Genomic DNA, 25,784 nt, shown 5'->3' with positions numbered 1-25,784 from the left:
TTTAAATGCAACTGTGAAACTTCTGTGCTTAGCTGCCCTATTGTAGTTACCCCTTTTTGATCTAAGCAACTGGACAAATTTTGTGCGTTGCTTCGGGAAAGAGGGGGAAAAAATCAAATGTTTCTTGTAATGAATATATAAAAGTTAGATGGACCTAATTTAAGCTGTTTTACTGCCCATGAGTCTCTACTCCCCCCGTGCCCCTTTACAATAAACTAATTATCTTAAAATTCAACTGAAGACACGCGCTGCTTCGTTTGCTCAGGCCTTCTCCCTGGTTTGTCTTCTTATTTTGCTCTATTTCAGTCAAGATCCTTTTTTCATGTCATCCAAACTCGAGAGCAGCCTTACATTTTCCTTTGTTTTGACACAATTTTGTTTTGAGACTATTATTTCCTCTCCTGTGAGGAAATGTAGTGACTTAAGAGCAGTGGGAATTAAACAGCATGCCCAACAGCTTGGCTGAGGTTAATTCAGCCTATGTAGGATTATTTTTGTGCAATGGCTCTCGTGAATGTTATTTTTAAAGGAAACAAATTACACACAGTAGAACCAGTTCAAACATGTTTCATTGTTATATGTCTATTTATTAATAAACTGTTATTGGAAATGGCTGTCACACAAGTTTGGGGGATTTAGGGAAAGATCATGGGGTTTCTTCTTTTTGCTTTCAATTGTCTGTGCTGTGGATGATGTTCTTTTCACTTTCTCAGCTAGAAAGGGCTATCCCACCGCCATGTGTGTGCTAACATTCCTCTTCTCATACCTTTTGTTAAGCTGAAGTAACAGAAAGTGCAGCCTTCAACGCTTTGCGCTTCTGGAGGTAACGCAAAACTGCAGTTCTGCCACTGTGGAAATGCATTTTTTTTAATGTTTTGAAGTGTAAGACATGTTTAAAGGGGGATGAAACTCAGGTGACCACAGCAATCAGCTGAGGCACAGACAATTACTGTGGATGTCAGTCTTCCTCTTGGTTGTGATTTTGTAGGATAATTAGTTATCTAACCTCCATAATTGTTACCCTCGACACAAGCATTAAAAAATAAGTGCTTGATAACTTTGTATCTGCATTTTTCTTGCCATCCTCTGCTTGCATATGTGAACAAGAGAACTTTGCGAATAGGCATCGTCCCTGGGCTGATGGTATAAATCTCTGCTGATGTGTGGACTTGATGTAGAGATGCGTGGTCTTGGCCCAGTGTGTTGCCTCCCTTCCAGTCTTTTCTAGCAGATTAGAAAATAGAAAAAAAAATAAATAGTCATCTTAAAGACTATTTTTGTACGTGTGTGGGTAGGTCTTTCGGGCAGAAGTAACCTAAAACTAGATGGTAGCAAAATCCCTTTACAGCCTGGATTCAGTTCCCTTAGCTCAAAAGAGGGTTTCCGGAGACGTAGTTTGATATAAGGTATAGAAAATCTTCAGAAGGCTTCAGAGAAATAATTTGCTTCATGTTCTAAATATTCTTGGAAGGGCAGTTGTAGTTCTCAGAGATTTACAGTGTTCTATTTGTCAAAGTTGCATTCCACAAACACATATATGTACAGCGATTTAGAGTTAAAATTGCATTTTCTTAACCTGGACATAGCTTGCTATTCTAGATCTTCAGCTGCTTGTTGGATACGTGTGTAGCTAGACAAAGAACTATGCTTTATTTTGTGTGTGTTTGAGGTTTCAGACAAACCTACCCTTATAGAAGAATGATGGCTAAGGACAAGGAGAGCTGTTACAGCACATGTAAAAGCCAATTCTTTTGTAATGTTTTACTGGATCAGAAGAACATGGAACTATTTTTAAAGCTGTTTAGTGAGAAATCTTTAAATACCAGGGGAAAAATACATCGTCATTTTCCATTCACCATTCTTAGTGTGTAGTATTTTGTTTGGTTATGAAACTTTAAATATCATATGAATGCTGCTGTTTTCCTGTAATAAGAGGTTTCATACACCCTAATTTTTCAGTCTTAATTTTCAGCCTTTTTAATGTTGCCTTTCTTCTTTCCCAGTAAGAATACTTATTTTCTTCTTGCTTATGAGTGAATGTACTTCCTCTGAGAGGGGCCTTTAGGAAAGCACGCAGGCACCAGGATTTATATACCAGGGCTAGAGATGAACGGTGTAGTTGTAAATCTGCAGCTGACAGTTTATACTGTGCCTTGTCACCCGTGCTCTGGGAGATTGATGATTTGCGCAGGGATAATTTGGAAGGGAACTCGATTAATTAACAAGGATAATTCTTTATCCAGTTGTCCAGCACCGTGTAACTTTTTTATCACCTATACAGGTGAGGGAGAACCCTTCTGGGCAGAAAGACCCTAAATGAGCCTTTTTTGGCTGCGTTTTTAGAGGTGGGGGACATGTGCACCCCTCCCGCACCTGAGGGTGCCCTGGGAGGGGGGGGGACGACCAGCACTTGCCTCCCCGGGATGCGGGGGGATCTGCTGCAGACCCACCGGGCGCTGCGGGGCGGGCACCGCCGGCCTCTTCCTCTTTCTGCTGCTGCTGCTGCTGCTGCTGCTCCTCCTCCTCCTCCTCCTCCTCCTCGCCGCCCCGCGGCGGCCGGGGGCGGTGGCGGGGGCGGCGCGGGGTCCCCCCCATGCGCAGGGCGCGGGGTGCCGGCCCGACGGGCGGCGGCGGCAGCGCCGCGGGGCTCCTCGTCGTGGGGTGAGTGGCGGGGGGGCTGCGGCCCCCTTCTTGCCTGCTTGAGGAGGGGGAAGCTGCAGCAGGGAGGTGGCCGGGGCCGGCTTGGTAACCCTCCCGGGGAGGGTGGCGCACCGGCGGGTGTGGGACAGCGTTATTATTTCGTACCGTCATCATTTAATGCCCGCGATTGCGGGGACTTGGGTTGGGGCTGGGGAGCGGGCGGGAGCTGGCTGCTGCAGTCCCGGGTGTTTGCTTGCCAGCGCTGGGCAAGTGTGCTGTGGATGTGCTGGGAGGGGTTTTTCCTTTCGGTTGATTTTAATCTTCAGCAATGACATGGACGGTGGGATGGAGTGCACCCTCAGCAAGTTTGTGGATGACACCAAGCTGAGCGTTGCAGTTGACAGGCCCGAGGGACGGGATGCCATCCAGAGGGACCTGGGCAGGCTGGAGAAGTGGGACCATGGGAACCTCGTGAGGCTCAACAAGGCCAAGTGCGGGGTCCTGCCCCTGGGTCGGGACACCCCCCGGTATCAGCTCAGGCTGGGGATGGAGGGATGGAGAGCAGCCCTGCCGAGAAGGACTTGGGGGTGCTGGGGGGTGAAAAGCTGGACGTGAGCCGGCAATGTGCGCTCACAGCCCAGAGCCCCCCCGCAGCCTGGGCTGCATCCCCAGCAGCGTGGGCAGCAGGGCGAGGGGGGGATTCTGCCCCTCTGCTCCGCTCTGGCGAGACCCCACCTGGAGTACTGTGTCCAGCTCTGGAACCCTCAGCATAAGAAGGACATGGAGCTGTTGGAGCAGGTCAAGAGGAGGGCCACAAAGATGCTGTGAGGGCTGGAGCCCCTCTGCTATGAGGACAGGCTGAGAGAGTTGGGGGTGTTCTGCCTGGGGAAAAGAAGGCTCCGGGGAGACCTTATAGCAGCCTTCCAGTACCTAAAGGGGGCTACAGGAAAGATGGGGACAAACTTTTTAGCAGGGCCTGTTGCGACAGGACAAGGGGTAATGTCTTTAAACTAAAAGGGGGAAGATTTAGACCACCTATAAGGAAGAAATTCTTTACTGTGAGGGTGGTGAAACCCTGGCTCAGGTTGCCCAGAGAGGTGGTAGATGCCCCAACCCTGCAAACCTCCCTGGACAGGGCTCTGAGCAGCCTGATCTAGTTGAAGATGCCCCTGCTCATTGCAGGCGGGGTTGGGCTAGATGGTCTTTAAAGGTCCCTCTCAGCCCAAGCTATTCTATGATTTTATTGTAATCGTTTCCCGGCATATCTTCTAATGGCATGTGGTCCAAGGAGTCAGGAGGAGTACCACTGCATGCAGTGAAATGATGTGGCAAAAACACTTTTTCTGCTACATCTCACACCATGTATTATGCCATTAAGTATGCCATATGCTTTTTTTCTGCAGATAAAAGTCTGTGAAATTTTCATAAAATCATAGAATACCAGGTGGGAAGGGACCTCAAGGATCATCTAGTCCAACCTTTCTTGGCAAAAGCATGGTCCAGACAAGATGGCCCAGCACCCTGTCCAGCTGAACCTTAAGTGTCCAATGTTGGGGAATCCACCGCTTCCCTGGAGGTTTTGAGAAGTCAAAAAGCCTTATAGATACAGGGCGTCCAATCAGTGTAGTCAGCTTGGGCTGCCAAAAGTCTGTCAAGTAAATGAAGCTGCTGGAATACAAAAGAAAAGGGTTCTTGCTGAAGGAAATCACTGCAATAGGAAACAGAACGTAGAAATGAATGGTTTCCTCCTCCAGTGGTGTTTCATAGGGATCTGTACTGGGCAGTTCAAGCTAGTTGACCAGGTAAAGGGGTGAGCAGTGAAGTGAGATATGTTGTTGGTGATATTAAGCTGTGGAAAAATACGAAGGACAAGGGGTCATCTATGAAAAAAGTCGAGAAAGACCTTGTAAGACTGCCTGGGCAATAACACGGCAAATGAAATGGCAGAATGTGAACGGGGGAACCAGCTTTCCATGTAGAAGATGGGCTGTGAGCTCACCATTATTGCCTGGGAGACAGATCTTCATGTTATGACAAAATGAGGTTTTCATGGGTCTGGGCTGTTCCGCGTTTGATAGGGCCTCTTGGCTCTGACAGTAGCCAAAAGCAGAAGCTGGGAAGAGGGAAGAGGATTAGAGCGAGTACACAGAGATGCTTTCACTGCTCTTGTACCAGCCTCCAATAATTTGCCATTCAAGATCTTCCCTGATGAGAAATTTAAACTTGGGGTAGGTTTTTGGTGGCTTTGTAGCCAAGGCATACATAGGACTAGCATGTGTGCTGTGGGGAGTTAGATTTCTGCCATATGTATCTTTGTAATCTGTGCAAAGGTAAGACATACCAGAAAGGATAGGAAAAAGGTAGATTGGCCCTGTAACAGTTAGGATTGCTCTACAGTTCTTGGCTAAAGAAATCTTGGCTAAGGAAACTCTTAAACAGTCAGCTGTTTCCTTACAGTTACTCATTCACAAATGTACTTTGATACAATCGTGTTGCTATTCACGGTTACGACCTGAGGATTTTATGGGATGAAAATCCTAACTTCCACAGATGAAGTAATCTGTTGCTCTAAGTGTTTCTGAGGAACATTTTGACACATCTGTATGTGTTCTGAAGAGGTGGGTTTAACATATTAATAACAGAATTTAGTGGGATTATGGAAATGTATGATTATAAGCAGTTTCCATTTAAAAATAAAGTGTATTCCTCCATTAAAAGGTATTCTTTTAAGACTAGTAATAAAAGTGGAGGCGTTCCTGTGCCTTACTGGATCTTGCTATTCATTGGTGGGGTTTCTAAGAGATGGTTTTAAAGTTTGGACATGTGTTCAGGTGTTTGGAGAATCAAAAAGGATTTTGTTCTAGCATTTTTTATGCTGGCAAGGCATGAGGTTAGAAAGTTTGTGGCTTGGGTTTTAAGACAGTGTTAAGGAGTCTTTGGTACTGGAGGAACTGATGCTTTCTGGCCTGTAAATGTGTTGAGGACGTGCCCATGTTTCCTGGTGCACTAATGTCTCAGTTCACTTAAACCAGCCAAATTGAGAGTTCATGGTTTTAGTAAGATCACTGTTTGCTTAGCACCATATCTGTAACTTATTTTTGTGCAGAGAGACATCTGAGAAAATGGGCTCTAGGTTAATGATTGAACAGAAACACGTAGTTAAATAACTACTGTACAGACAATTACTGGCTTGTGCCTTTGTTCGGTCCCTGCAGTAGTGAGGTGCTGCTGCGTTTGTGTGCGCTTCATGCAAATTTTAAGGTGCAAATTTGCAGGGGAATGCTTGTGAAGTAAAATAAGTCTTAAATTAAATGCACATTTTTCTGAAAAATATTCGTGTAAATGAAGTAAATAAAACTATTTTCAAACAGGCTTTGTTTCATGCAAGTGTTTCTGTTGATGGATAGTATTGAAAAATTCAACAGAGTTGCTGTCATCTTTCTTTTTTTTTTGTTTGTTTTTTTTTTTTGTTTATAGGAAAGGACTGTCCAGAGGTTCCAAAAATCAGTGTCTTTCTGGAAAAAGTGGAGAGTCTCTTCCAGCAGTTTTTGAGAGAAATGTGCAGGAAGCCATTGACAATTACACTTGGTACGCATTCACTGCTGAAATAGTACTTTATTAACAGACTCTTGGCTTAAATAGTTGTTTCAAGATTGGTATTCGTTTTCACTATACATGCTTCTAGTCATTCTCATGGATGACAACTATTAAGTATGGAATTTAACTTTAGAAATTATTTGAATTTGCAGACAAATGAGCACTGTAGTCAGCTGGGATGGCTGTGCTCAGGCCTCTGTGTATGTCAGCTTGATTTGTCATTACAGGACTAAGAAAATATGTCTGTTATCTTTGCGTTCTGTAATTTACTTACTACTTCTGTGTATTTGTTGATTAGAGTACATTGCTGTGTTTTCTGCTTCTGCCAGCTGAGTAATTCCTCTCTATGTGTAGAAATGTGCAGATTACACATAACGCAGGATATAAATTGGTCTAAATCATTGTTGAGGTTTCAGCTTTACTCCTGGTTTGTGTTGAGTTTGCATACTTTTAAAGCATCCGGCAGGAATATGTGTCACTGTCCGTTTATATGATCAGTTGCATTATTTTTAAAAAGTTTCTGCAGAAAACCACTGTGTTCTTCATTTCAATTTGTCGTCTTTTCACAGTGAAGCCCTGTCATCACTTTCATCTAGTGGTCGCACAACACCCACAGAGTCGAATAATTCTTGGACTGGAATAAACAGCTATACTACTGGTTTGTCTACTGAAAGAAGTTCTGTTTACTCCTGGAGGGATGATGTACGTCACAGAAGCCTTTGCAGTACACTTTATGTAAATATTGTAGAAAAGATTTAATTTTTACAGAAAATGGACATGCAGCACTTCTCCTGTAGAAGTTAACCACTTTCATCCGTAATAGCCTAGTGATTAAGTGCATGAATTGAATATTTAAAAAATAGCTTTGTTTGCAAGTTGATGCCAGTGCAGCTGATGTGTAACAAAGACAAATGGAAAAAAAAATCTGAAAAGATTAAATCTGGGGAAAACAAACCTGTTTTACCAAAGGAGGTAGGCTTAGGTTTCTGAGTCCAAGAGGGTGATAAAATACATGTTTTTAAATACTGCATAATGCAGGCAATGTCTACATTGAACTATTTTCAATGTTTTGGGTCATAAAGTACATTCTTGAATAAGTATGCGTATAAATGTCCCAGCCTGAGTAAACATTTAGCTCTTGCCAAAGTTCAGTTCTCTTTCGTAGGTGATGCAGAGGGAGGTTAAGCCCATTAGGGAGGCTGACCTCTGAGGCATACCTGGTGCAGGCTGGCAGTGCTGAATAAATCCAAAAGCATTGCTGTCACTGCCACTTTCATTTTAAAAAGCCATCCGCAGCTCGTAGTGGTAGTTCGTAGAATCACAGAATTAGAGTTGGAAGGGACCTTAAAGATCACCTAGTTCCAATCCCCCTGCCCTGGGCAGGGACACCTCCCACCAGACCAGGTTGCTCCAAGCCCCGTCCAGCCTGGCCTTGAACCCCTCCAGGGCTGGGGCAGCCACAGCTTCTCTGGGCAGCCTGAGAAGCCGTATCTTTTCTGCCATATCTTTTGCACAATGTCCTAACCTCTAAGGTACTGACCCCATTTGTCACTTGCAGCCTTCCAGGAGAAAGTTTGACCCTGGATCATATCATTATAATGAGGGTGAGAGTTACTTTCCAATTCCTTTTGGGGCTAATCCCCTCTGTAGCCTGCAGTGTTTGGGGCACTCAGCTGGAGGTCAGACAGAATTTTGGCCCTGAGTATTACCACTTTTTTCACTGTATCAATGTGTCTAGTATAAGTGGCCAAATATCATCATGAGCATAACGAGGAACCCTCAGCCAAGTGCGTGTGTCCATGTCACTGGATAAAGTCAAGCTCTTCTTTGATGCTTTCATATACCCCTGCGCTCACCCCTTTCTGAATGCACTGAGTTGTAGCTTCAGTGGTGTGGAAAGCCATTTCTCACACTGAGGGCTGTTTCATAGAATCGTAGAATGATTTGGGTTGGAAGGGACCATAAAGATCATCCAGTTCCAATCCCCTGCCCTGGGCAGGGACACCTCCCACCAGCCCAGGTTGCTCCAAGCCCCGTCCAGCCTGGCCTTGAACCCCTCCAGGGATGGGGCAGCCACAGCTTCTCTGGGCAACCTGGGCCAGGGGCTCACCACCCTCAGTGGTTTCCTAACCCACTGGTGGTTTCCTTAATCCTGGTGGTTTCTTAACCATCAGACTATGTCATATGGAAGGAAGGCGTCCCCTCTTTACCCTCTTAGCTGTTTTACTCAGAAAGGAAAAGCGCTGCTGAAAAAAGCAGGGAGCTTTGGTACTGTGTGTGCATTCTTCACTCCATGCTGGAGCAGGGAGCGGGCCGAGACCCCAGACACTGTATAACTGGTGTTTTCTGGCAGCTAATCCTAGGCAGCTGTCTGTTATCCATTAACTTCATAGAAATATAGACTTTTAGTTCTTTTTTGTTAAATCACCTTGCTCAGGCCAGCTATGTGGGGTTTTTTTTGCACTATGGTCTATAAATTGTGTGTCCCAAGTAGGTAGTCTGAGGACCCATTCTGAGATGCTCAGCCCAATCGGTCCAAGTTGTCCTGTTCTTTAAATATTGTGGGGTTTTTAATATGCATACTTGCTAACAACCATTAATTTTATAACATGTAGGAATTTGATAAAGCCAACACGCAGAGAGTGCATCAGTTATTTTGGGAGATTGATGAAATGCTGTTTGAAGGAAAAGTGACCTCCCAAACGCAGAGCCTGCAGGCAGAATGTGCGGACTGGGTTGAACAATTTCCTCATCTAAGGTAAGGAAATTTCTTCGAGGTACTAGTTTTACCCGTTTTTAATTTGAATTTTTGGGGTACCCTTGTATTAATTGCTCTTGATGTATGCCACCAGTAACACTTTTGTGTTCAATTCTGGATCTCTGGGACTGAGCTTTGCCATAGTTGTGCAGTAAGTCTGGCTCATGGTGAACTGGCAGCTAATGCTCTTTATTTTCCTTAATACAATGACTGCAGATGAAGATATTTTAGCAGGTTGTAATGAGAAAATAATAGCGCACCATTTTCATAATGACTTTTCCTAAATAAAGAACATATCATCATAGAATCATAGAATCATAGAATTGTTGAGGTTGGAAGGGACCTTTAAGATCATCGAGTCCAACCTTTAGCCTACCCTGACAAGAGCCACTTCTAAACCATGTCCCTCAGTGCCCCATCTACTCTTTTTTTAAACACCTCCAGAGATGGTGAATCCACCACCTCCCTGGGCAACCTATTCCAATGTTTAATAACCCTTTCAGTGAAAAAATGTCTCCTAATATCTAATCTAAACCTCCCCTGACGTAACTTGAACCCGTTTCCCCTCGTCCTATCACTTGTCACCAGGGAGAAGAGGTCAGCCCCCATCTCTCTACAACCTCCTTTCAGGTAGTTGTAGAGGGTGATAAGGTCTCCCCTCAGCCTCCTCTTCTCCAGGCTAAACAACCCCAGCTCCCTCAGTCGTTCCTCATAAGGTTTGTCCTCCAGGCCCCTCACCAGCTTTGTAGCCCTTCTCTGGACACGCTCCAACACCTCAATGTCCCTCTTGTAGCGAGGGGCCCAAAACTGAACGCAGTACTCGAGGTGGGGCCTCACCAGTGCCGAGTACAGGGGGATGATCACTTCCCTAGTCCGGCTCACCACACTATTCCTGATACAGGCTAGGATGCTGTTCGCCTTCTTGGCCACCTGGGCACACTGCTGGCTCATATTCAGCCGGCTGTCAACCAACACCCCCAGGTCCTTTTCTGCCGGGCTGCTTTCAAGCCACTCTGCCCCAATCCTGTAGCGCTGCATGGGGTTGTTGTGTCCCAAGTGCAGGACCCGGCATTTGGCCTTGTTGAACCTCATACCATTGGTCTCAGCCCATCGGTCCAGCCTGTCCAGATCCCTCTGCAGAGCCAACCTACCCTCAAGCAGATCAACACGCCCGCCCAGTTTAGTGTCATCTGCGAACTTACTGAGGGTGCATTCAATCCCTTCATCCAGATCATTGATAAAGATATTAAAGAGAACCGGCCCCAGCACCGAACCCTGGGGGACACCACTTGTGACTGGACACCAACTGGATTTAACTCCATTTACCACCACTCTCTGGGCACGGCCATCCAGCCAGTTTTTTACCCAGCGAAGAGTACACCTGTCCAGGCCATGAGCAGCCAGTTTCTCCAGGAGAATGCTGTGGGAAACAGTGTCAAAAGCTTTGCAAAAATCCAAGTAGATAACATCCACAGCTTTTCCCTCATCCACTAAGTGGGTCACCTTATCATAGAAGGATATTAGGTTTGATAGGCATGACCTGCCCTTCACAAACCCATGCTGACTGGGCCTGATCACCCTGTTCTCCTGCATGTGCCGTGTAATGGCACTGAGGAGGATCTGTTCCATGACCTTCCCAGGCACCGAGGTCAGACTGACTGGCCTGTAGTTCCCCGGATCCTCCTTCCGGCCCTTCTTGTGGATGGGTGTCACATTTGCTAACCTCCAGTCAGCTGGGACCTCCCCGGTTGTCCAGGACTGCTCATAAATGATACCAAGTGGCCTGGCGAGCACCTCCGCCAGCTCTTTCAATACCCTTGGGTGGATCCCATCCGGCCCCATAGATTTGTGCACCTCCAGGTGCTGAATATCCTGTAAGGAAATATTTGTTTTTACTGTAAGTGAAGAGATACTGTGAAATTGCAAGAAATTCAGTGTTAATTCTGTTACTGATTTTTCTAAAAAGAAATGAAAAATGAAGGCGACTATGTGCTTCACATATTCTGCGCAGCCATAATTTCTTCCTAGGCTGTGTACATCAATGTAAAACAATGTGTGATATTAACCTGGCAATAACGAGTTGAACAGATATGAGGATGCAGACGTGGTTAATGAGAATTGTTTTGCATAGATGTGCAAAATGTCTAGGCAGCCTGATGACTGCTTCTTATAACACCGGGGACAGAAGTCGGTGTCACATTGGGTCGTGCTGTGTAAATGCCTTCATAAATGGTGGTGTGTCATTCTTAATGAGATGTGGTGACTCTAAGCTATTCTAAACATAGACCTGCATGTGTCTGTCTTCTACTCAATAGTTTAACACTGTTAAAAAGAATTAAAAAGGCAATAACTGCGGTATGCTTTCAGTGCTTTTGGATAATTTGCAGAGGCTTGTTACTAGTAAATATAAACTAAAATCAATGACCAAAGCTTTTCGCACTTTGTCAGGAATAAGAGAGAATTATTAAATAAATCTGAGTCAATTTGCACTGGCATTAAGCCGTGCTTTGCCTTTTATACATACTGTAAAAATTAATATAACATGCATAAAACGGAGGCAGGTTTTTGTGCTGTGTAAGTCATTCAAAACTTAAGTCATTTCACTATATTTTTAGAGTATTTTCACTAGGTGGAGTTTTTTTTTAAGTAAGTGGTTACCTGTACATAGGATGTTTTGATTCAAATCCAATGCTTGCAATACCAACCAAATCCAAGAGGTTGAAAGCGAACTGAAGAAATCTGGGAGCTCTGTGTCATTTGGTACTAAAGGATGTGGTACATCCTGCGGTTTAAAAAGAAAAAAGTTATTTCCATTATTAAGCTTAAACCTTAAAACTTAGTTTGCATTGACTTGTTACTCAAAAGAATTGCTTCAGGGATGCCAGATTTATTTCTGAGAGTTGTGCTTCAGAGAGCTTCCTGGCTGTCCTTTTTTTTAATTGGTAAATCAGCTATGTTGATATCAAAATGTTGCATCAAAAGAATCGTGGCCAGCAGATCCAGAGAGGTGATTCTCCCCCTCTACGCTGCTCTTGTGAGACCCTCCACTGCGTCCAGCTCTGGAGTCCTCAGCACAAGAAAGGACATGGACCTCTTGGAACGGGTCCAGAGGAGGCCATGAAGATGATCCGAGGGCTGGAGCCCCTCTGCTCTGAAGACAGCCTGAGAGGGTTGGGGTTGTTGAGCCTGGAGAAGAGAAGGTTCCGGGGAGACCTTAGAGCCCCTTCCAGTACCTGAAGGGGGCCTACAGGAAAGCTGGGGAGGGGCTGTTTGCAAGGGCATGTAGCAATAGGATGAGGGGCAATGGTTTAAACTAGAGCAGGGCAGGTTTAGATCAGACATTAGGAAGAAGTTCTTTACACTGAGGGTGGTGAGACACTGGCACAGGTTGCCCGGAGAGGTGGTGGAGGCCCCATCCCTGGAGACATTCAAGGCCAGGCTGGATGAGGCTCTGAGCAACCTGATCTAGTTGAAGATGTCCCTGCTGACTGCACGGGGTTGGACCAGATGGCCTCTAGAGGTCCCTTCCAACCCAACACATTCTATGCTTCTATGAATTCTTGGTTCAGCATGTGGGAATAAATATACTTGAGAACTGTCATTCATAAGAGAAAGATCAGATCTATTTTAGAAAGAAAGCTTTGTGGTTTTGGCTGGCAAAATAAAAAGCAAAAAAGGCTATTGCTTAGACCTTCATGTGACATAAAGTGCTGTTCTGGAAAAGGTTCTCTGCAGAAAATGTGTTCAGGTGAATCTGAATGTTTCTGCTTGTGCTACAGGTGCGACTGGCAAATTCTTTCGAGATCCCTTGTGAATTCTAGTGGAAAAAACAGTTCAGTAAGCAGTGATTGTTATTGACCTGTACTATGTTCAGAAATTATTCTATAGGGTGATGTTTTGGTGCACATTTAAATAGAGTTGCTCTGCCCCTGTGCATTACACATGTTGGAGTTTGTGCGTTTTCTGAACATTAATTCAACCCTTACCTATCCACACAAACGTTTTGGATTAGGATTTCTGCTCACATTGATGGTTCCTGGAATTGGATAAGTGAAGTCATAGCAGATGCGATTTGTCTTCTGCATCCATTTTTAAACATTTCTTATGGAGTTTTGATAAGAAAGGAAGTGTGTTTACTTAATCTGCTTTTAGAACAATCTAACAAGTTTGACCGTTTGCTCTTAAAAATTGTAAGCTAGAATCTCATCTTGAGTATACCGGCTTAATTTTAATGACTTAAATGCTAGGCAAAGTTAATGTATTATACAAGGCCCCGGCCCCTCCATAAATTGTTTTTTCAAAGCAAAGGTAAGGTGTGGTTTCGCATTGCCTACTGTTTGTAAGTATTTGTATTCTTGATATTTGCATATGGAGTGGATTTCCATCTAAGATACCGCTCGCTCTCTCCTTTTTATTCAGGGTCCTGGGAAAGCAGCTCCTATTGCCGAAGGATGAAGGCTTTCAGCATTTTCAGAGCAGAAGTGACACCTGTGTGGATACTAAGTGTTTACCTGGCCTCTGTGAATGTACTAGTAATATAAAAGAGTATGTTATTTTTTTTTAAAGTTTTCTTTTTGGTCTTCCCTCTTCAGAAATATGTGCAAATATTACTTTTGTATTACTGAAACATTTCAATGTAAGTAAATATGCATTTTCTTCTTTCTTTGAATATTTAATTCTCATCTTACTGATATTTTTTCAGGCTCTGCATTTCAGGCTCTAAACTGATCCCAACAGCATCTCCAATACATAAATCACTAGATCCAAGTTCCACTAGGATTTCTGCCCCCGACTCATCCCTGTATTCATTCCTGGAAGAAGAAATCTATGATGTGGATGGAAAAATAGAAGAATATCTTGCCTTTGACAACAAGGAACTGTAAATAACAGATATGTGTATTTTTGAAGGATAAAATGAAAAAGTATCAGTGAACCCAGTGAGGGTTCATACATTTTGTTTCTTTTCTGTAAAATGCAATTCCTTCTGTCCCTGTGTTTGGTAGCACAGTGGTCAGAGCACTCACTGGGCATGTGGAAGATTAGGTATGTTGTCTTTCTAGGGGTTCAAAACTCACAGCTCCCATGTCAGAGGAATGTGTCTTGACCACTAGGTGCTTTGAGGTGTTTTGTGCATGGAGATTCGATAAAATGAACATTTAATTTTGAGGCGGGGAGCAGAATGAAGGAATCCCTTCTCCCCAAGTGAGTGCCTTGACCACCAGGTTGTTGAGGGTCATTACGCTGTTCATGCTCTCATTGTCTGCCCTAATAAATCTGAAATTCTTTCCTTCTGTAACAGCTTTGTGAGGAGAGGTGCAGGTACAACCTGCATTTGGAGCACTCTTGTGAGTGACAGGAGTCATGCAGCTGTCTTCTTGAGAGTGCACCCTAGGTTTTCCATGGCCCAGTTGAACGTTCCAGCAGCTAGGCTACTGGGTGGGTGAAAGACCATGAAGGCTTGGGTGACTGTCTTTTTGGAAGTGGTTTGGGTTTAAGAATCCTTTTAAGATTCTTCTCTCTTCGTTTTGCTGAGTAGGCAAACTTAATTTGGGAAGAGAGACTTGACTGAAGGTGTGTTTCTTTTCTTTGTGCCTCCTGGATATGTTGTTTCTTGTTTCCTACAATTCTGAAATATCTTGTTCTCCATAACTAAAACGTCAGGTGTTACAAAACCTAAGAAGAAAACAGTGTGGTCATTTTGTGAGTTGGACCATTCAGCCAAGTCTCAGTTATAGTTAAGAAGTTTGCAGTCCAGTTTGAGCAAGAAGTGAAGAAGTGACTGAGAAGAGAAAGGGAGATAGTAGAAACCAGTATGAATTTGGGATCATACTTGTAATCTCAAAAAAAAAAATAAAATTGCATTTCCTTTGATGGCATTAAAAAAAGAAATAGAGTAGTTTGGGTTGGAAGGGACCTTTAAAGCCCAACCCACCTGCCATGAGCAAGGACATCTTCAACTAGATGCTAGATGCTCAAAGCCCCGTCCAGCCTGACCTGGAATGTTTCCAGGGATGGGGCATCTACCACCTCTTTGGGCAACCTGGGCCAGTGTCTCACCACCCTCAGCACAAAAAAAAAAAAAAAGAAAAAAAAAAGTTTAAGCCTTTCTTCCTGAGAGGTGTATTTGAAGACCAAGTTAGGAAATGTTGCTACACTGTGCTTCCCTACGTAGGGAGGGAGGTGAAAAAATAAAGAAATAAAAAATGTAACTGTCCACACTGTAGTGGAAAGGGAGGAGGCGAGCGTAAGGCTATGAGCTCTGCTACTCTTGTCAGGCTGCAGAAATCCTTTCAAATTGCTTGTCTTGGGGCGGAGTGTTGCAGGTCTGTGCAGGTACACAGGATGTGATAAAAAGAAGTGTTTTATGTGATAGTCCTCCTGCCAAATGCAACAGGCAGTAGTTCATAGAATCATTCAATGGTTTGGTTTCCTTGTGTTATGGTGAAAGCATAGGATTTAGTCTCAAATGACTAAGTGCCATGTATAAAGCTGCTCCTTCTAGAGCTGAAGATCTTCCTGTTGTAACACCCTGACTGGATTTTTTAATTTTTCACCTGCAAGCAAAAGAAATCATTATATGTATTTGACAGGTTCTGTTCCCATGGGTACTCTCTATGCTTGAGTTTGAATTTTTTTGTGATCTACATCTGACTGGCTTTTCTTCCATATGTGTGTTTCTATTCATTCAGTGTATTAGAAGGGGAAAAAAAAATATCAAAATCCGTGGGAATTCATTTGCATTTTCTTCCTTTATTAGTGATGATGAGAGTTGGGAACAAAAGAAAATGCGTCTTGCTGAGAAGAGGAGTAAGCGTGGCATTCCCCCCGTTTCTCCCAATGCCTGTATCAAAGATGCTGTGGCTTCTGAAGTATTTGATTGTATCTGGAGCAATGTAATCGGAATATTGGAGGAGCTGATTAAAAAAAATTGGGAAACAAGTATCACAGGTATTTGGTATTTTTAGATATGGTATTTTGCTATTTTTAGATATGGTGTTTATCAAATCTGACTCAGGAAAGTGATTTGTTTTTTTTTTCCCCTTAAAGCTTGGGGAATCTGGTTATTTTAAGATAGCCATATTGGTAGTACAGCATTATAAGATGTGTAATGCCTTGCCACATCAGTGCATACACACCCACCCACCCCCAGCACCTGAAATATAAACATTTCTACTAATTTTCAGGTAGTTTTGTATATGAGGTATAAAAAAAGAGAGAAAACTGATTCAAAGAGCTTCATAGCAGGAGAGCTTGTTTAAAAAAAATAATAAAACCCTCTTAATCACTGGCTTGGGCTGCAAATTGCTTCTGTTAGCAGGGGATCACTCGATGACGTGATCTGAATCTGGAACCTCGGAATCAAAGTCTAGTCCTCGTTGTTTGAGCTTGGTTAATAAAAAGAACCCTTAGGTAGTCAGATTGTTGAAGCGAGATAAGACGGCCTTGCTGACGGTGCAGGATTTCGTGAGTTTAATACAGGATGAAGAAATGGTGATGCATGTAATTTTGGTTTATTTTATGGTTTTATATTCTAACAGACTGTAGCGAGGAAAAGCAAAAGCTAGGAAAATTAACTGAAAGTGCGATTTTATTTGTGTTGTCTTTGGAGGCTCAGGGAAATCTCACTTCTTCTTTCAATGTATTTTAAAAGGACAGTAACAGAAGAATACCTGGGGGTGGGTTTTGGAAATTACCTCAAATTTCAGGTACGCTTAACGTAAGTCTACAACAAAGGAAGAAATGGCAAAATTTTACAGAATACTCGCAACATCAGAACTTAACATTTGAGGTGTTACTGAAATATAAAGGGCTTTTCACACCACAGGGGGATTGTTTAGCTCAATATTATACTTTAAGGAAGATAGCTTAGCAGTTTTATGATAGGTGCGCGCTTTTATCTTTATGAAGGTCATAAACGTGTGACAAATAGATAGCTAACCAAAGTATTTCAGCTAGGAATGTAAAAGAATTTGGGTTTAATCGAAATAAGATGGTGGTATATACATAAAATGAAACACTGCGTAGCTGCTGTCAGACAAGGACAGGATCAATAGACTTTTTTCTTGTATATATATATTTTTTTCTGCTTAAAAAATAATCTTTGGTAAATTTTAAATAACATTCCAAGAGTCTTAACAGTATTTTCTTACACAAACACACCTTCTCCAACTCTACCTGCATAGACCAACTTGTTTGTCAGCGTCAGAGAAAGCATAAAGTAATGGGAATGCATTCAGAAAAACATCATTTATGGTAGATTTTAAAATATCGCGGAAGCTTGAAACTATATGAAAGTCTTTATTTACTGTGAAGTGTAATATTGTTTGAATCCCAACAGATGATGGCTGGTAAACCTATAAAATACCTCTTATTCTCTCTACGTTTTTTTTTGGTTTTTTTTGCTGTTGTGCAGAGGGTGACAAACAGGTGGAAAAACTGAAAGCTCTTACAACAAAACTGCCACATTTGCCAGTTGTTCGTATTACAGCAGATGCTGGGAGCGTTCCTCTTTCCAGAAGCTCTGAAGCACGAAGCGTATCTTTTGTTTCCTCGCAGGTAAAAATAGCTTTCTGTGAAATGGAGTTCTTTTTACTCTGCACGTTGGAAAGAGTCCTGCTTGAAAGTAGAAAAGACTCAGGGTTTTTTCTTTTTTTTTTTTTCCTTTATTTTATTTTTTCTTTTATTCTTTTTTTTGTCTTTCTCTTTTCTTTCTCTTTCTCTTTTGTCCTTTTTTTTTTTTAAACTCATTACATATTCTTAAAATATTTAATCTCCTTTTAAAGGAAGGTTCATTAAATTTCTTCTTTACTATCACTTGTTCTTTGGTTGTTCTTAAAGGCACGGTTTACCACTAAGATATTGCTGAAGCTGGTTTACAAAAAAACACTTATTAGACTGCATTCTGTCCTTAGAAAAAAGTTCTGCTTTTATTATCGTCCGGTCATTTCCTCTTGGTAGTATTAAGAGAACAAATTGGGCTCTTCCCTGGACCGCAGGGATGTGAAGTTGCAACTTAAAGTGCTTTACTCACAACCCTGAAAGTTTCAGACTCTCTCGTTCCTTTTCATTTCCTTTGCCTCTGCTGTGTGTCCGTTCAGCCTTCCCTGTCGTTGTGGAAGCTCATGTTTGTATTGATCAAATGCCCTTTTTCGTCCTCTGTCTGCCTCCTCCCTCTGTCCCCTGCTTCCCGTTCTGCACATCTTTTATTTTCCAGCCACTGCTTCTGTTTGGGTTTTTTTTCCCCTGTCTCTCTCTGTTCAGTTCAAGCAGCTTCATTCTCTTCCGTCTGCTCTTTTTCCGTGCTTGTTAGGTTGTGAGATAAGAGACGCGGAACAGAAAGCAAAGCAGTCTCGGTGCTCCCCGTTGCTGCGCTTGGTTCTGCAGTGGTCCCAGCAGCCAGAAGTAGTAAAATGAGAAATTCCCAGGCTCTGTGTCCACAGGCTGGAATGTGCTGAGGGAGTATCAAAGTTCAGAGAATCGAACTCCGGCTTAAACTAACACTTAGATTGCAAATTGAGTTGCAGTTCAGTAACAAAATTATCCAAGTTCTGTTTGTAAGAATCTGTTTAAAATAAGCAAAACAACACATTTTCCCCATCTACTACTGAGGATTCTACTGAGCCACCTTAACATAAACTTTTCTAAAGAAACAAGTAAAATATCTCCTAACTACGTGCTTTTTTGAGATCTTCCTTCAAAAAAAGTAAAGGTTAACGCGTATTTGTTGCTTTTACTAGGCTCACCGCTTCTCCAGCAACTTCTGTAGTGATTTGAATGGTGTGATGACAATTCAAGCTAAACCGCTCCAACGGAGGCACGTTGCCACAGTGGAAAAAATACAGTAGGTGTTGGTATTGATGTTTTCAAAATGCAGCATAATTCATATCATGTAAAAGATATTTTGCCATAAGAAGGCAGTCATCTCCTCTGTGTGTACCACTGATGCAGCAGCGATTTGTAGAGGTTGCAATGATGCTCTGTTAAGAAATCCTGTTTTTTTTTTCTTCATCCGCATTCCCTGTCTCATTCTCCTTCCTTTTCCCCTAGGAATGAGCAAGAAGACAAACAGCAGAGCATTGGCTGCAGTGCTCCAAATGCAGTGCACGCTAGGTTGGGGAGAACCGCTGGTAACAGCGTTCTCTCATCGTCTCGGGTACTGCTGGCATCTTCTAGGAAGCTACCAAGCCATCGTAGGTTACCTTCTCTCACTTCTGACCAACTCTCCTCAAAAGCTCCTAATATGTACAATGATGAAATCCTTAGGGGGACTAAATTGTGAGTTTTTTCGTTTTATTCTTTGCTTTCCTCAGAACTTTGCTGAAATTTCACCAGTGAAGGATTTTGCGAAATATTTGAGAACTAATCCGAGATTCATTATCGATTCTATAATTCAGAGAGAAAAACAAAGCAAGCAGAACCATGTTTTTTGAGGAGAGGCATTTGTTTTAATTTATTTTTGCTATGTTAGGTGCTGTTACTTTCTGTAGCTGAGCTCTATAATGAAATGTACTGCTTAATAATTTCATATTACTTCAGTGAAAAAGTCTTTAATATGAATTTTCTTAAAAGAGAAATCCTTAAACTTCTGCAGGGGTGCCAGCTCAGATCGTTTATCTTCTGCTCGTGCACCTACAACCCGGAACAAGTTACCACCGATAAACTCAGAGGCTGTTGAACAGTATCTTTCAGTACCTCGCCTGCAACAGAGCTCTGTAAGTTGTGTCCATTTTTGTACTGGTGAAGAACTTCAGGCTATTGGGAAATAAATTGTTCTGTGTCACTAGTGGAAATGAGCAATTTTACAGTTTGTTTTGGTTCGTATTTATTATATGGTCTTTGCGTGCTAATGCGTGTTACATCCGGGTACCATTAGAATGCAGCAGAAGCCAATTTAAAACTCCAGGTCACAACCGGATCGTGGTGGTAAGGCTTTCCTCTGAAAACAGAAAAATCTGTGTGGTTTTTTTTTTTTACTGCATCTGGATTTAAATAGCTCTTTTCAGTGTTTTATAACCTAACATTAGCGAATAAGAAGTAGAAAATTATACTGACTGAAGTAGAAAAGGATACTGACTGGAAAAAACCCCATAAATATTATTGATACTGGCCTGTTTTTGAAGGTTAGGGAAGTAATAAGTCACCAAAATGAAAGTAAATTGGTATCTTGATATTATTTTGCTTCTGAATAATATTTTTGAGACATGTCTAAAGTCTGTTATTGGTATTATTATTTTAATTAATAGAAGCATTTGGGAATCGTAGACTAATACTAGGGAAGAGTCTCAAATCTCTTTGAAAAACATGAATACCCTTAATTTACCTTAAATTGGTGGTTTTGGTTAGCGAAAACTTATTTTTCTTTTGTCTTCTGGGGATTTTTTTGTATGGCAACGGAAAAATTATTGTTTTAACCAATTCAGTTGCTGCATTCTCTGAATGCTCTCTTCAGTTCTCTCAGCATCGAGGACGATTTGCTCACAGCAGAGTGTCAAGTGCTGTGCCTGGCAGTACAGAGCAACGGCCACTCAGAGAAAGAACTGTTATTATTGAGCAATTTTCAAGACCCAACACAACTCACACATTCAGGGTGAGTACATTACAATATAAGCAGAGATGTGGGAAAGGGAAGAAGCTTCCATTCATGCCCACTGTTGGTCTACAGAAGGTCTCGTTTACCGGGTCTCTCCTGATTTTTGGTCTACCTGTGGAGAGGAGGATGTTAAAAGTCTTTGGGAGGGTGTAGGACCTTCAAAAGCAGGGCTACTGTATGAGGAAGAAATATTCTTTTTCAAGTCTAATGCATCAAATGGTTCCTGAGAGGATGTCTCTGCACTAGAAGTGTGCAGGTTTAGTACTGCCTGGGGCTTTGCAGCTTGGTAGGACTCACTCTGATGGACGAGATCATAAAAGCTGTAATTAAACCATTTTGGTAGACGAACATACCGTACTAGCTAATAGTATGTCTGTCTTTTTCACAGACAGACACGCCTCAGAAGAGATCGCTGACTCCCATGGATTTCGCTAACCGCAGAGGGCCAGGTCAAGGATTTCTAATAGGTGGGCAAAGTAGGAATCACTTGGAAGGCAAAAGACCAGCAAAACCTATTAACCCATAGTACAGCCGAGAAGGAAAGTGCTTGGGGAGAGCCACCTTGGCGTGAAAGAAGAACAGGTGTGCTTGGCAGGATCTTCTGAGTTTGGTTTTGAAGTTTCTTCTCACTTGGTCTGAGATAGCCCTAACTGTTAGGAACCCTGCAAAGCTTCTTTTCGTTGTTGTGACCTGGAAGGAAAAGGATTCTCCCTCATCTTAATATTTTTTAATTTTTTTTTTAAGATTTCAGCATATTTACAATTATGGCAAGAGTATGTGGTGTACAGGCTAGGTGTTTTGCTGCTGCTAGAGTAGCAACACAAACACATGTTTGTGAACTGTTTCATGGCATAAATTTTATTTTAGCCCCCGTATAAATTCACCAAATCAGTAAACTTTTTATGTGGGGAAAAATAAAATTGAAAATGTGCATTTTTAACGTAAGTATAAAGCTCTCTTCAATAAATAAAAGAATCAATATTGATTTGCAGCTGTGTCTTCCATTTATAACACCAAAGAAGAGAGCAGCCCTAGGTGACCTATTTAGTTCCATTGTTACAATAAAGCTATCTAACTCCTGAGGTATTTGAGTACTTTTACATAACCTTTATTTGTTCCTTGAGTTTAAATAATTATATGATTGGCATAATTATATAAAAGGTGATGTAAGAATAAGGGTAGGTTAGCAAACACTGATGTGAGCAGACTGATAGAAGTAACTCGTCCATAATCTTGGAATGTCTTTCAGATTCTTCCGCAACTAACAAACAATATTTTATCTTTTCTAGGCTCACAGCATTACTACAGATCCTTTCAGAGAAATCCTCCGACCTTAAGGAAGAGATTTCAGATTGCTTCTTAACCCAGTTTAGGAAGAAGCAGAAACCCCTTGCACTGAATGGAAGACCGAAGCGCCAGATTTGCCAGCTAGTAACTTGGCTAAAAAAGAACGTGTGCAGTATGCTGGTTTCTGCTGAGCCTTGCAATCCTCAGGATGCCTGCATTGCCTTCTTTTCAAGTTGTCTGACCAGGGGTTAGATTAAAAATTAGAGCAAAATGAAATAAATGGCCAATGCGTCTGCTCTGTTTGCACAGTTAGGATGCTGCTGCTGCACTTTCTTCTCAGGCATTCCTCTTTTTTTCTAACTTTCCTTAGGGAATTGTTCTTCTACCTGTAGAAGCAAATAAGTTATGTTTAGGCCACGAAGTCCTGTTCCCACTTTTTCGTGTTTCCTCAGTGTTAAAGACATTCTAGTCTATCCGAACATCAGTCATATATAAAATTTCTACTTTTAAACACGAGTTTGTGGTATCTCCTCTTTAACTGCTGTTTTGAAATTTCTCTGTTTTTCAGTCTGTCTGCTTTTTGCAGTTGCTCTCTTGTAAATGTTGTCTGTCTCTGCTTTTCCTTCTTCTTTTAATTCTTTTCAGATGGAATTCTTTCATTGCTTCTACTTATGCTGTTCTAATCGTCGGTAACTATGGGAACTGCTGGGATGAACGTTGTTTACAGGAAGCAATGTTTTCCCTGCCAGGCCAAACGTGTTTATAGATGCTGAGCAATTGCTGACAAGTCAGTACGACTGTTCCCAGCTCTTGAGATTTCTTAAAACATATTGCCTGTTAGTGTGCAAATTAATCATAATTTGAAATATCCGAGCCTTCAAAGTTTTAACATGGAAAATATTTCATACCTCTTTGTGTAGACCCAAATGGGAAGATCCAAGAGGAGGCTGAGATTCCGTTCTGCCCAGAGGTCACAGCCTTGGTCGGGTCCCAGGCGTTTGCCAGGGGGGATTCCTCCTTCCACCAGAGAGCCAGCAGTTTAAGTAGATGTGGCTGAAGAACTGTTGAAGGGGAAAGGGAGGAGGAGAAAAACTTAATTACTTGCCCAAATTGTGCAGTTAAGAACAGAATCAGTTTCTTCTACTTGGGAACTAATACCAGTTCTCCTCCCTTCTTTTTGGGAAAGCTGGAGGATTGGTAATCCAAGGCAAAGCATTTGTAATTGTATATTTTGTATCTGTACTGTTAATCAGATTTCTGGTTTTTGTAAGTGGTCATCAGGCACTGCATTCTTTTGAGTAAATGAAAGCCTTTTTAAATTACTTTCCTGGCATAGTACTTCCCTCCTTCGGCTACACTAAGTTGACTCGCTGGTGATATTATGGTACCAGAGAAAGCAGAATGCTTTTCCTTTGGGGTTGCAGGTCGATTTCATGCAGTTTCAGGTCAATTTGATGCAGTTTCTTCAGAAATATCAGGTCAAAGATGACATAATGTTCAAAATTCACATTTAAGTCATCTTCAGTGGTGTGTCTAAAATATACTTTTGCTCTCGTGAGTGCTCCCTCCTGTACTGTGTACACATTGACAAGAATGCAGAGAAACGATGGCAAAATGTGTCCCTGACCATCTTGTGGCACTTCATGGCAGCCCAGATCTCACGTTGTGGGCTAAATGAAAAGCTGAATATGTGCCATTTTGGTTCTGCAATGGCAGAAGTGGGAACCACACAGTGAAGAGTGGTTCATCGTCTGGCACTTTGTGAAAGAGAGAGTATTGCTGACCTCTGTGAAGCGATGGAGCTGAGTCACTGGATTTCTGAATGGAGAGAAGACCAGAGTAACAAGCATCTGCTTCTGCAGCTTAAAAGGAAAGGCAAAATCTGCTGATTACTACAGCAGCAATGGAATGCTCTCAGGTGGCAGAGGAGAGGGAAGAGAGATGATAGCATCACAGAATCGTAGGGATTGGAAGGGACCTTCGGGGATCATCTAGTCCAACCCCCCTCCCAAAGCAGATTCACCTAGAGCAGGCTGGACAGGAATGCATCCAGGCATGTTTTTAATATCTCCAGAGAAGGAGACTCCACACTCTGGATGTTTGCACCAGAACTATTTTCAGCACTTTTCCCTTTTGGTCAGTTTTCATGCACAGGACAGAATCATGGGTCATCTTTCAACCTGATAACCAATGTGTTGGATAGAGTTCTTCACTCTTGATTTTTGTTTCTCTCATGGTCGTGGGACTAATAAATCTCATTTTCCTTACGATCTGCACACCTAAGTATTTAGGAAGCCTCCTTATGCACAGGAGTAGTTTTGAAGTGAAAGTCTCTGTAAATCTGGACCCCTAGGGCCATGATACAACAGCAGCTGCTATGAACTGGGCCCTGTACTTAGACATAATCCTGAAGCCCAGAAGAAGGTTCACAGAGAACTGGATGAGGTGTTTGGTACATTTTCCATTCCTCCTTTATCAAGGTTGAAGAAGTGGAGGTAGGAACATGTCTTGTGGCCGTTTGGGAGCTTTCGGTAGCTAGAGGTGCTTGGGATGGGGTGCTGGAAGATCTGCAGGAAAGAGTACTGAGAAGGTTTCCCAAGTAAAGGGCACGGTTTTTCCCTATTTTTACTGTGAAGCAGTTCATAGAAAGTCACATTTGCTGTTGTTTTGATCGTTCTCCTCCCTTTCCCTTTTCTCCTCAGGAAATCAAGTACCAAAAGGCACAAATATTCTTGTGGCCTGCACAGAGACCCCGAGAACTTCCCCAACCCAGAGGAGTTCAGGTCTGAGCAATTCTTCCCTGAAAATTGTAAGGGAAGGCACCTGTATGCTTTCCAGATATTTAACGTTGTTGATAGCTTGCGTGTAGCTGACATCTCTGGTCTCACTCTAGAGGTTGATGTGGAGGAAATTTCACCCCCATTTTCCCCTTCAGTCTTGCTGTGGTTTCACGGTAGGCTTTTCAGCTGGATGTAGGTGTCAAAGTGTTGGCAAAGATGGTGCTGCTGGGGTGGCTCCTGTGAGAAAAGGCCAGAGAAGAGAACACAGCCAGTATCTGCTGGCTCTGTAATGGACCCACTGAAGGACACAGCGGAGCCCAGCAGCCAAGTTTGTGATGCCTCCGTGAAAATGTATTTAAGAAAGGGTACAAAAATTGCTGGACAGACAGAGGAAGAGGGGGAAAAAGGAGAGAGCAAAACAGCAGTGCAAGGTTGGTGAAGGACGAGGAGGAGGTGCTCCAGGCAGCAGAGCACTCATTCCCCAGCAGCTCGTGGAGAAACCATGCTGGAGGAGGCTTATCCTCAAGGGCTGCAGCCCATGTAGGACCCATGCTGGAGCAGGATAAAACTGTGAGGAGGAGAAGGGAGTGGCAGAGAGGGACTTTTTTGTCTTTGTTTCTCTCTTCCCAACTCTCTAATTGGCAAATTAAAGTAAATTAAATTTCCCCAAGTTGAGTCTGTTTTGCCCATGATGGTAACTAGTAAGCAATCTTCCAGCCTTTGTCTTGACCCACGAGCTTTTTCGTCCTGTTTTCTCTCCCTGTCCTGTTGGAGTGAGGGGAGTGAATGAGCGAATGGGTGGGTGTCTGGCTGCTGGCCAAGGCTAACCCTCCACGGCTTCTAACAGGCCGTACAGCTGTGACTGTGTTATATGCAGGCGCATCAGATGTGGACGGTGAATTTCCTAGCACAGATGTTGGACACCAAATCTTCTGTGTTGCGAGAGCGCAGGTGGGCCGGTTTGCAGTATCGTGTGTTTCTGTGACCCACCATCCACAAGTTCTTCCAGGTCTTAAACTGACCCTTTTATTCATGCTCCGTGACCTCTGTCTTTCTTCGTCTAACGTGTAGCATGCTGCTAAATTATTTCTTTAAACTTGCTAGAATTTAGCAAGGAGGAGGCCCTGTAGGG

The 25,784-nt window shown here is 42.7% G+C and overlaps 1 protein-coding gene across 6 annotated transcripts in view; it reads left to right on the top strand.

Moving 5' to 3' along the window:
* The window catches only part of FAM149A (family with sequence similarity 149 member A), a 36,764-nt gene extending 13,326 nt beyond the window's left edge, over positions 1 to 23,438 (top strand). The window contains exons 1-14 of one of the 6 annotated variants that reach the window (XR_012587124.1): positions 2,555 to 2,661; positions 6,118 to 6,228; positions 6,807 to 6,939; positions 8,853 to 8,995; positions 13,415 to 13,540; positions 13,698 to 13,874; positions 15,753 to 15,943; positions 17,409 to 17,551; positions 18,733 to 18,836; positions 19,043 to 19,270; positions 19,587 to 19,707; positions 20,445 to 20,582; positions 20,974 to 21,167; positions 21,875 to 23,438. Coding sequence is in view for 4 of the 6 variants with exons in the window: in XM_074588239.1 (XP_074444340.1) it covers positions 2,594 to 2,661; positions 6,118 to 6,228; positions 6,807 to 6,939; positions 8,853 to 8,995; positions 13,415 to 13,540; positions 13,698 to 13,874; positions 15,753 to 15,946; positions 17,409 to 17,551; positions 18,733 to 18,836; positions 19,043 to 19,270; positions 19,587 to 19,707; positions 20,445 to 20,582; positions 20,974 to 21,052; positions 21,875 to 21,948 (1,839 nt within the window). In the remaining 2 variants the exon portion in view is untranslated. Of the gene's footprint in view, positions 1 to 2,554; positions 2,662 to 6,117; positions 6,229 to 6,806; positions 6,973 to 8,852; positions 8,996 to 13,414; positions 13,541 to 13,697; positions 13,875 to 15,752; positions 15,947 to 17,408; positions 17,552 to 18,732; positions 18,837 to 19,042; positions 19,271 to 19,586; positions 19,708 to 20,444; positions 20,583 to 20,973; positions 21,168 to 21,874 lie in introns of those variants that run through there. The other 5 variants (XM_074588240.1, XM_074588239.1, XR_012587125.1 and 2 more) reach the window with 5 other exon arrangements.
* Positions 23,439 to 25,784: the final 2,346 nt, after the last annotated feature.

Source organism: Larus michahellis, chromosome 5, assembly GCF_964199755.1.
Source record: "Larus michahellis chromosome 5, bLarMic1.1, whole genome shotgun sequence".
Classification (NCBI taxonomy): Eukaryota; Metazoa; Chordata; class Aves; order Charadriiformes; family Laridae; genus Larus; species Larus michahellis.
This window is presented reverse-complemented; position numbering and strand designations above follow the sequence as displayed.